The sequence below is a fragment of the Argiope bruennichi genome, chromosome 6 (genome assembly GCF_947563725.1).
Source record: "Argiope bruennichi chromosome 6, qqArgBrue1.1, whole genome shotgun sequence".
Lineage (NCBI taxonomy): Eukaryota > Metazoa > Arthropoda > Arachnida > Araneae > Araneidae > Argiope > Argiope bruennichi.
In genome coordinates this window covers 83,916,711-83,928,957 of record NC_079156.1, presented here as the reverse complement: position 1 = coordinate 83,928,957, position 12,247 = coordinate 83,916,711, and the positions used below count along the sequence as shown (strand labels likewise).

The window sequence follows — 12,247 nt, the reverse complement described above, 5'->3', positions numbered from 1 at the left end:
TTAAAGCAATTCATGTTTTGGTTCGTTAAAGTAAGATTGTGTTTTCAGAATTGGTGTGATTTTTTGAATCCTAAAAATGCGATGCAATCAAATAATAAAGTAGAATTTTGAGTAAAATGCAATTTGCCTGTTGTAACTTTATTGCATAATTTTAAACAAGTAAGGATTGAGACTTGCATCAAAATGTAATAAGCAGAACACCTTTTAGGAATTCTGTTAATTCAGTATTAGAATTGTGTATAGTGTCGTAATTGCTAACATTATAAAATTTAATTTCACAAATAGATCTTATTAGCATTTTTCTTCAGCTGTTGAAAAACTTTATGCTTTTACAAAATAAAAATGTTGTACTGGAGGATTTAGCATTGTTTTAGTTTGCTTTTTATTTTTTATCATTTATCAAATATATTATTTTCAGTTCCCTCACTTCATTATGAAACTGGTATTACTTACAAATATTCCTACCAGTTTACTGTACTACTTAATGAAGATTCTAATTTAACCAGTCGTGCTGCTTCAATTGGAAGGAATGTTGGTTATCAGGTATCATCAGAATTCCTGCTTTCATCCATTTGGGAAAGTCCAGAAAATTCCAATGAAAAATTGATTAAACTAGAGGTTGGTAATCATTTATTATATGCTGAATAAAAAATTCTGTTCGTGTATATAATGTTTATTTAAGAGCGCTATTTTGGAAATATGAATCAATCAATTTTTGGTTTGCTCCTACTTAATATATTTTTGCACAACAGAAAAGGGATCTAATTTATTTCATTCACTAACATAAAATTTCATTTCAAAGTTGCATTTTTTTTTTTTTTTTTTGCAGAAAAATTTATTAATTATGAGTGACAAATAGGATGATTGAATTTCCACTTCAGAAATTTTAATTTAAAAAAAATGCTGTGATATAAATAATATAGAATTAAAAAAAATTAAGTAGCACAGTGTTATTTTTTCCCTGGCTTCAATCTGATGTAATCATTTGCATTAAAAAAAAAATTCTTTTTTTTTTCCTTCCTTTTTTTTTTTTTTTTTGTACCCAAATACCTTTTTGTTTGAAGAAAATATCAGAATACAATTACAATCATAAAATATTTTCTGTTTTAAATAATTTGTAACTGAGATCATAGGTATATTTTTTGGATTTCTTTATTGATTAGCAGATAAATAGATCAGTTTTGATAAATATATTATTTAAAATATTTCTATAAATGTGACATAAGTTGTAAGGATATAAAGTGAGATTAGTACTTTAAACTTAACTATTTTAATATTCATGAAATAAGGAAAAATTATACAAATAATTAAAAATTTATATATTGATTGTCATAAAATTAAATCATAATTAGGTGTAAACTAATATCAAATCAAATTACCAGGTAATGTGGCTTTTGGAATCTACATGCATGACATTGACAAATTACACATGTCAGTTTGATATACTTAAATTCTGTTAAATATTAAGTATGATCTCCTTGTGGTGCAATATAGTTATTTGTTTTACGATCAATCATAGTATAGCCTATAAGATTAGTAGAAAGAGATTTTACTGTTGTCAAATTGCACTAAACATGCTTAGAGATTTAGAAGAATAAGAACAATGACATGCCACTCAAGAGTTCCAACATATACTATGGTACTATCTTAGAGCATTGTTAATAATGTATGACATACTGATAATATATTGAATTCAGGTCTGGAGACAGAGCAATCCACTGTATGAGTTGTCGGATTATTTTTATTATTATTTTGCTGATACTTGCATATGAGTTGCTTTTGTTGATGCTGATTGCTTTATTTCGAGCTTTGTATGGCCTAACATTATCTAGTTGGATAAAATTATTTTTATTATACTGACTTAAAGAAATTCATAAACATCAAGAATATCGATATATAGATTTGAATAGTGGTCGAATAGCATTGAAAGGCACAGAATGTTTCATTCAAAGAAACAGCATTGATAGTGTTTCCACCATATGAATGTCTTTCATATATATTTAATGGATGATAAGGGATTCCAGATTTTATTCAAATTAAACAACGTCTATTATCATTTTTAGCTTTTCATACTTGTGGAAATAATTTTTGAATGATGTATTGATAACCAAGTAAAGAAAAATCCTTTAAAGAAAATCTTCAGATTTGGTGATAGAATTTCTGTTTCAGAGTTAGAGCATGTAAATGTTAGATTCAATTTCAGGAAAAATCTTAATTAATGCTTAGTACATGCTGAGTCTGTAATGGGATGTATATCATTACATTTGGAGAAACTGATGTGGTTCTCGCTGTCATTTTAAAATTGCCTTGATACAACTTCAAAGTAGCCAAAATCTTAACAAATCAAATCCAATCATACTTCTCCCCAAAAATTTAGGATTATATCAATTCTTCAGACCAATTTTCTCTTATATTGCCTTTTAAAGCTATAAACTTCTATTAAAGTATTGTGTTTGTAATACTGAAGATTTCATAAAAATCTGTGCAGTAATTCTTGATTTTACTAATATCTAAAGCTGAGCTAAAAGAAGAAATGCTGTTTGATATTAAATTTATCAATTGGCTATGATTTTCCATTTTTTTATTAATATTAAGTTTTATATATTTTGTTTTACATATTTGCCCCTTACAGCTTCTGAAACCTACACTACTTGTATCATCCAATATGCAGTCTACTGAAGGAGATCCTCATTGGTCAAAGCTAGATAACCTGTCATACCCCCCAATCTATATCCATTGGAATGATGGAAATGTGAAGAAAGTTTATGTGTTACCAGATTCTCAAGATATGATAAATATCAAAAAAGGCATTGCTAGTTTGTTACAGCTTCGAATGTCTGATGCTCAAGTAAAAGAGGTTAGAAATGAATGATTATCTTTATAGCTTTTCTTCTAATTGGCACTTTCATATAGACATTAACAACTATGTATTTTTTATTATAATAGATGTCTATTGATTATCATTGCAAATTTAAAGCTATGAATTTTATTTCGCTATTTATCATCTGCGAAAAGATCTTATACAGTTCTCACTGAATTATTTTGATTATACAAAATTAAGATTTGGATTATGTAGGATTTCTGTTACTTTTTTAAAAATAAAATCCACTTTTTGCTATCAAAAAAATTTTTTTCTACATAACTTGTCATTAATTCTCTTGTAAATTAATTCAAGAGTTTTGAAACAATTATAAAATGTTTCTTGTATTATAGTTTGTTTGACAGATAAATAAAAAAATTTATGTAACAACTTTTAGAAATATGCCTTATCTAGTGTAGTATTATATTAATAAGAAATTATACAATATCCAAATGTACCACTGAAAATTCTAAAATAAAAAATATATATTTAATTTTTATTCTTATTTCTTAGGCAGATGTTGCTGGATTATGTGATGTCCGTTACAAAGTTCATGGCACTACCATAAAAAAACGTAAAACCAACTGTGAAAGGAATTACTTTCATCAAAACAACTTGGGAGCTAAACAGGTTTATTTTCCATTATTCTATATAAAATTCTAATTTATATTTGTTACATATCCATAAAAAATTATTTATTTAAGAATTCAATAACATATAAATATGATTGAATTTAGAAACATTCTGTAAAATTTATTTTAGCCTGCTTATTTTCCTAATAACTACAAGATCTGTTTAGTCACTTTAGACTATGACTAAATAGCTCTTGAGACAAAACATTACTTCTTACCCCTCTTACCATATTTGGCTGTAAATTGGATGTTAAAGGTACTAATATTTGGCTTCTCCACTTTTGCTTTAAAACTAATGCTAGGGCATCGGTATCTGCTTGATATACACCCAGATCCCGACAATTGTCTTTTGGTCTTCTCATTCTTAATGATACAAATATATACATGCAATAATTTTAATTTATATACTTTATAAAAATAATTATATTCTAATAATCCAAACTCTGATTTCACTCAAACTTCTGAATTGCACAAGCTCTTATTTTCCTATACTGGTATTAACATATGTCACACCAAAAAACTGTATCAGTAAATTCCATTTTGAAACTATATAAGATCAAAATATTTACCTCATTTTCCTGCTTTCTTTAAATGATAATGAATTTCATAAATTTATTGAGGCATTTTTATGATATTGGTGTGCTGAAAAATTTAAAAGACATTAAATTCAATAAATGATTGATGTGTTTCATTTAAGTACTCCTAAAGTTTGTACATAGAAAAATTGCTCATAATTTTTATACATAATTTTGGGTGTCGTAATAAGATTTGATTTTGCTGTTTTATTTTATTATCAAAATCCCAATTTTAAAACACGGTTTTATTTTTCTGTTTTGTATGTTAATCAAGTTATTTACCATTATTGCTCAATTCTTAAAATTAGTGACTTATTATAGAATCTTATGCCTTTATTTTGTTTTATTTATCTGATAATATACAGAGTACACTTGGAAAGGACACTGATGACATTGATAGAAATCATAAACATGTAGGGAAAAGGTCAGAATCAAACAGGTTATGCTGTACACGATCTCTCAAAAGCAGCATGTTTAGATTTCTCATTATAGGCATCGATTGAATTAGTGAATTACTATGAATTAGTCTATGAATTCTGAGTTGGCAATGTTCACGTTGTGTATATCCTAGAAAGCAAAAATAAATGTGCTATTATACGATTTTATCAGGAGAAATATCTAATTACCAAATGTTTGCTGATAAACATCAGAATCTGTTTGAACATGATGCCTTCACGGTGCTAATGCAGGATAGTTCGTAATAACGATGCGGCTCCTTTACATTACGCAAATGCTACACGTGTATTTTTGGACACATGTGGTTTTCCCGCCTCATGTTCTCCACTCTGATTACCTGACTTAGATCCTGGTGATTTTTACTTTTGTCTTAAAAACCGACATTTAAATACATTTTGGTATGTTCTTGGTGGCATGAATAGTCCTCGCTGTTACTACTGTTCACGAAATATCAGATATTTTTGAAAATATCCAGTATTCTATGCATTAATGCCAATAGGCGAAATTTTGAAGTGTTCCTGTGATTCCTGTAACTATTCTTTTTCCCTTTTCTTATTTTGCTAATAAACCGCTTTACACGGCGCCCTGTATTAGATCTTATGTCTCTTTATCATTTGGAGGTAACATTTCCGATTCTTGGTTGCATTATTACAATTCCTAACGATGTTCTGTATTCCTCCTCTTAGTTTATTCATAGAATTTTGTAACATTCTGTATATTTGATATAAGTCTTAATGATTCGATAATAAAATTCTACGTTTTTGTTTCTGTCCTACTAATTACATTATATACATTATTTTGATCTGATTATATATGTTTCTTTTAATAGCTCCTGAGGCCTACTTTAACTGCTTCCTCGGATATGATTATAGAGTTAAATCCTCAAGAGAGTGTTATCCAATCTATAAAGGGTAGAGAAGAAGTGCGCATGACTTTGAATCTATGGAAACAAGCAGCAGTTTACGTTAAATCAAAGTAATGAATTATTCACTTTTTATTGAAAACAATTAGTGAAAATTGCTGTATCCCTATTAGCACAAGATACGGTGTGATATTGCCACTGTATTGTTAGATATTTTGAATACCATAAAATATCTTGAAGAAATTGCAGCATCATTTTGTGCTAATAGGGATCTGTTTTCTTTCATCAAAGTTAGCAAAAGTTCTTTTCATTTTTATTGTTACTTATTTCTAATAAAAATGGCTTTTATGAGATAAACTAATGGAGATATTTATTTTTCAGTTTTGTAAACTTATTATTTATTTTTGAGTTTAACTTATTACTTGTTTTTTTTAAATTATTTATAAACCATTAGAGAGAGACATATGGTTCCAGTTGAAAAACTGTTGTCCTTGTTGGTAGAAAGTGTCTGTGTGTGTGTGTGTGTGTGTGTGTGTGTGTGTGTGTGTGTGTGTGTGTGTGTGTGTGTGTGTGTGCGTGCGTGCGTGTGTATCAGTCAGTCAATAAATATTACTTGAAAAACTAAGTTCTGCTTGGCATTTTTTTTTGGTAAAATCTTTGAGTTTTTTTCAGAGAAAAAATTAAGATACAAATCATATACTGATTATATATGAATATTTTTCAACATATGAACTGGTTATTTAAATAAAAAAAATTCATGAACACACTCACTCTAACATGTTATTTGAAACAATCTGCTATATTACAGTATTCATTTTACAGTTTATCTATCATTACTTGTATTTTTGAACTTGCATTAGGTTTTACCATGGTGAAATCGGGTCCTCGCACAATGGAAGTACCACAAAAATTTACAAGATGGCGATATATGACATTGTTAGCATGAGGGCAGATAGAAAAAGGCTCTAATAGTTAGTTATAAAAAAAATGTGTAAAATTGCATTTTTGCCAGGAAAGACATCTATACTGATAAATTTAAAAAGCAGAACCTTATCAAATTATAAAATTTGATCCATATTGTTAGAGCCTGAGATACACGAAATAAATTTTTATATATATACAAGAATTGATCGTTTAATATCGTAAGATATTTCTGAAGAATCCATGAATTGTGACTTTTTATATGTTCTCTCGAACTTATTATTCATATTTTGTAAAATAAAAAATTAAAAAATGTCGACACTCTGAAACATATGATAAAAAAGATTCTCATTGTTTTATAACTGAAATTAATCAAATTAATATTAACTTAACTAGGGGATTGTTTAAAAAATTTATTTTAAAGAAGGGAAAAGTAACACAGCTTTATATTATTTGATATATGCTTTATATTATTATACGATTCCTTGAGAGTTTTCTCAAGGCCGCGAATTGAGGTTTGAAAAATATCTAAAATAGTGATTTTCGGAATTTCATATATTGATAGTTTTAGTCGAATAAGAATGAAAGATATTTTTTGTTATTGTTTAAAATATATTAGTGTCAAGAATACTTTACTAAATATGATTGATGGACATCCAGACTGTAAAAAATGTTAGATTTCGTAATTTTGTAAAGAAATATTTTATTGACTCAAACAACATAAAACATAATTCTTCTGCCCTTTAAAGCATTTTTCCAAGTGGAACTATATGTTTATGTGTAATAATTTATAAATTAGCTATTAGACTACTCTAAGGTCGGACACCTTATATACAAACATTGCTATCTTTGTATTCTCTATGTGTCTTGTGTAGCAACAAATAGATTCAAATATCTTTAATCCTTGTTATTTCATTTATTTAATACTTAATATCCTTTCTTTTGGTCCTTTCATTACATTACTTACAGCACATTAAACTTTTTTCTCCCCCAATGAGTACATGTTACTTACAGCACATTAAACCTTTTCCCCCCCAATCAGTACATGTTTATTATAAAATTGTATTATGTATACTGTAAAATTTGTTAATTTTTTACAGGAAAGTTTTTTTTTTTAATTTTGTTTTTATGTATGTTTATAATTAAGAGGTTATAACTTAACTAGGAGATTGTTTAACTAAGAGGTTGCATCTCAATAAATTTAAAATAAAAAGAATTCTTTAAAAATTTGATTTAAATATATTAAAATTTTTACATAATTGGAAATTTATAAAAAAAATGTTATGTAATTGCAGAATTCATCTGAATTTTGTTGAACACTATGGCAAACATGCAATACTGAAGGGTAAAAATGTTGGTGTTGTGTTAAACTTCATAGCTGAAGGTAAAGGTTTTTTGTTTTTTTTTTCATCAATAATTTTTAATAATTTTTGAAAATATTGACCCATTTGAAAAAAATTTATTTCAGAAATGGGATCCAAATTGAAAGGAGAAACCCTGGAAGCTTCTTTGAATGGTGATTTCTGTCCTAACTGCATGCCTGTTAGTATAATTTCTAAGCAGTTTTGCTTTCTCCTAAATTTGAGTCAACTTTTTTAATAAGAAAAAATTTACTGGATTCAGAAAGAAAAAAAATTATGAAAATTTTATCATTATCAAATGATATGTAATTCAAAATGCCAGTTTACAAATGGTCACAAATTCTTTGTAAACTATAATAAGAAGAAGAACAATTTTGAAAGAAACTTAAAAGTTTTGATTGTTTAGCAATTGTTTTCCTTTATGAAATTATTATTTCCCATATAGGCACTGTTCGAGCAGAAGTCCATTTCACTATAATGGGAAGCATTCTCTGTGTCAGTGCTTTACATGATAGCAATTTTGTCTACCTACCAGTAAAAGTCATAACTGTTTGTAATAAGGACAATCATGCTGAATTACTTTGTTAATATTTCTAAAAAATTAAATGTGCCTCTGTTCCAACACTCTATAAACCAAACCATTTGATCTAGACCTATCAAATTAAGCACAAATTAACTTTCAAAAATAAGAATGTATGCCTTAGAGCAATTTTTATTTAATTATAATTTTAATTACAGTTTTTTTTAATTTAAAATTAATTTATTATTAAACTTTTTAAACTTTTATTTTTTTATCCTTTTTATGAAAACTTTAAAATATATTTTTTTAAATAATAAAAATAGTAAAACTTTTTAAAAAAATAATTTTTACATCATTTTAAGATTTATGTCAAAAAATTCTTTATAATAATACCAGTTGTACCATCAAGCCATTTTTTTTTCCACCCTTGAATTTCAACATATTTTTTAAATTATTCTTTTTGTATAATTTTCGACAGTAAATTTCATTGTTACAGTGAAACTAAACCCATTTGCATTCTTTCATCAAAGAGTTAATTGGTGATTGTCTTACATTATTAAAAGCAAGAAAGAAATGATTTTATTTATAATTTTTTGAGATGGGAATTTATATGTGGAAAGTTGAATTTTTTACCATAGAAGATATGTTTAGTTTGAAGATAAATTACCCAGATAGTTTAGTTTTAAATGAAATTAGAAAGTCGTGGAATTCAACTCCATTAGGGTTGTTCATGTGCATAATAAACTGAAGAGGTTTAAAACTATTAAAATAACATGGCTTTAATTGCTGTCACAATTTGATGTTTAAAAATACTTTTGTTGAGAGAATCATGTTCAATTTTTTCTTTTAATTTGTTTAATTGATTGATTATTTAATTTTTTTAAGAATTTATTTAATTGAAAATGATCACAACCAATATTCTTGAAGAACCAGTTAATCTTCAAAATAGACTTATTGTCTTATATAATTAAAATACATTGCAAATACTTGCCATTTAGAAAGAAAAAAAAGATGGGTTTTTGTAAGCATTTTTTTGTTCTCTTGCTTCACATGCACCTTTAATCATTTTTAACTATTTGACATAGCAAAATGGAGGTTATGTAAAAAAAAATTTTTTAAAAATCTGTATTTGTTCTAGTTTTTATTTATTATTTCTTCCAAAAATTTTGCTTAGAATCAAAATAAATTTAAAGTGTTTTTTGAGCCATGAGTGTATTCAGCTGCAATTTTGGTTTAATTAGCAGAAATATTATTATCTTTATCAATTATCTTCTGCAATTATTTTTATCTTTTTCTGCAATTTTTCTGTGAATTTTATTTATGTATGTATATTTGTTGTTTTCTAGGTAAGTCAACTGACTACGGAGTTTGGATCCAATCTGCTTCCAGATTATTTGGGTGAATTAAAATCAGCTGGTGGATTCTTGAAATTTCTTGAGAGCGTCCGAAGGGCATCAAAGAAAGAGATCCTAATGATGTTCAAAGATTCAAATGGGCCTATCTTGTAATAACAATTCTTCCCTTCTCACGAATTATTTTATTGCATAACTTTTCATAATGGTTGTGAATTAAATTTAAAAATTTAATTACTGAGTTGATAAATAAGATTTTCAGTTTCTTTGCTGTGAATTTCTTATTGATGAAATAGGTTGTAATGAATATTTTAACAGTTAAGATGGTTATTTATTCATATTATTCTAAAATTTTACTGATAGGCAGCTTTTCTTAAATTTCATAGAAATGTGCTATTTGGAAGAAAATTTATTCAGAAAATTATGGATAAATATAATTAAAGATTGTGTGATTTGATTTTTTTATTCTTTACTGAAGCAAAAATCTTTATATATATTTAATGAAAATTGCACTTGTCTCAAATACAATTTGCCAAGATGTTAAAAAAAAAGTAAAAGATATGATAAAATGACCAAGTAATAAAGATCAGTTAGTCAGAAAATATAGCTAAAGTGCAATTAAATTAAAGAATAAAATAAAATAAGTAAATAACTATAATTAAAAACTAAATGTAATTAAAGAAGAATCATATTTAATTAGGAATTTAAAAATGGAGAAAGTAACTTCTGCAGGAATTTACCATACAATGTCAAGAGAGTAACTGAAGTTATGTGGATCTAATGTAATCTTTGAGGTAATAATAATCAAAAATATAAAAAATAGATAGGGAGGAATCACAGTATGTGAGCACTGGGAAGTCATCTTCCCTATTAATGAATACCTAAGTTCAATTTGGAATTGTTTTAAAACAATTACCTTTTTTTTTTTTCTCACTTTACTAAGTTAGATCAATTTTTGTATGTAACTTATGTTTGTAGACTCCACGATTGTCCTCTGTGTAAATAATAGTGTATTTATTTATGATGATAGTGACTTACATGGAACCAAAATTGCAGTTAATTTAACGAATATTTAAATATTCACTTTGGATTATCCTTAATGAAAATTTTTGCAGAAAGAGAAGGTGATGAGTTTATTTTCTTAGATTATAATATTTTTCATGTTATGTTTTAAAAAGAAGAAAAAATTAAAACATCATAAGAATTGTTATATTTTCCCTTACTTACTTACTACTATTAATAAAACAAATAATTTATAGTTTATTAAACTATACTGTAATTAATTTGCCTCATAACTACCAATAAAATATTTTCATAAAAAGTAGTATTAGTTTTTAAAAGCCAAATTTATTATTCTGTTATCTCATTCCATTTTATTGTTAAAAATGTCATTGATAGAACCCAAATATTGGATGTACTGGCTGCTGCTCAGTCTAATGATGCTTTGGATGTAGCTTTTGAGCTGATTGATTTTGAAAGCAAAGATATTGGAATAGCTGAACGATTTCTGTTATGTCTTGCAACAACTCCCAATCCAAGTGAGACTACAATAGCAAAAACAATGGTACATATGTGATTGTTTATGTTCACGAATATTCTTACTTTTTTTTTGTATATTTAACTTACAGTATACCAATATCTGTAGTCATGTAAAGCTAAACTTTGCATTTAATTAAAATATGATTTATTTTTCATTTTGTATCTTAATACCCAAAGAATGTTTTTGTTAGCCATTTTCTTTTATTTCATTCATATTTTTTGAACTAAGCAATTATGTTAAAACTTATTAAAATTGATTAATTATAACTTTCTTTTTCAGAAACTGTTGAATAAGAACTTTAAAAATGTGAAATTAAAAGCTTCTCTTATGATCACATTGTCATCTTTAGTACGAACATACTGTACAAGTAATGCTACTAATGTCAACGCATTGGTATGTTATTATTTTATTTATCTGAATATTGTAAGAATCTCTTCTGAGAATATATGTTTTTAATTAAATTTGTTTAAATTTCTATTTTGTACTCTAAATAATGTTTTTAAAAATATTGCAAAATTAATTTTAAAATAAGGAATATGATAATTTTATAAAATATTTAAAAATAATATCTTAAAAACATTTTTAGGAAATAACATTTTTAATAAATATTTTGTGGGCCTTTTTTAGATTGTACAAAATGTTAATCAAATTCTTGTAAGAGGACTTCAAGGATGCCAAGATGCTGCTTGCATTATTAATCACCTTTTAGCCTTAAGAAATATTGCATTACCTCAAAATTTACCTCTACTTGTTGAGTTTGTTAAGAAAGGCGGAATTCTAGGATTAATGGCTTTAGAAGCTATGAAAGATATTGGGGAGCAACACTTCACTCAAGAGGTAAGTATCTTTAGATGCATTTCACTTTAATATACAGGGGAGATTGTGTTCTATATTTATCTTCAATATTTTTTTTTTTTTTTTTACTATTTTAGAGCTGGAATTTCTAGACTTGAGATAGATAGTAAATTCAGTATTTATTTTGTATTTTGCCTTATAATAAATATAAGTTTAGGGTATTATGAAAATGTAAACTTTATAGATTATATTTTAAATGAAGTTATCAAATTTCTTATCTGTCTTTCTTGAAATTATTGAAAAATCTAGGCATGTTATTAAAATGTTCATGTAAGTATGTGTATTGCATTCAAATTTTTTGAAGGTACATCAG

The 12,247-nt window shown here is 26.4% G+C and overlaps 1 protein-coding gene across 2 annotated transcripts in view; it reads left to right on the top strand.

Moving 5' to 3' along the window:
• The window catches only part of LOC129972494 (microsomal triglyceride transfer protein large subunit-like), a 57,836-nt gene that overhangs the window by 27,358 nt on the left and 18,231 nt on the right, over positions 1–12,247 (top strand). For both annotated transcript variants that reach the window (XM_056086639.1, XM_056086638.1), the window contains 10 exons: positions 419–618; positions 2,633–2,857; positions 3,374–3,490; positions 5,353–5,498; positions 7,602–7,690; positions 7,775–7,848; positions 9,534–9,691; positions 10,938–11,103; positions 11,359–11,472; positions 11,707–11,916. In XM_056086639.1, coding sequence (XP_055942614.1) covers positions 419–618; positions 2,633–2,857; positions 3,374–3,490; positions 5,353–5,498; positions 7,602–7,690; positions 7,775–7,848; positions 9,534–9,691; positions 10,938–11,103; positions 11,359–11,472; positions 11,707–11,916 — 1,499 coding nt within the window. The remainder of the gene's footprint in view (positions 1–418; positions 619–2,632; positions 2,858–3,373; positions 3,491–5,352; positions 5,499–7,601; positions 7,691–7,774; positions 7,849–9,533; positions 9,692–10,937; positions 11,104–11,358; positions 11,473–11,706; positions 11,917–12,247) is intronic.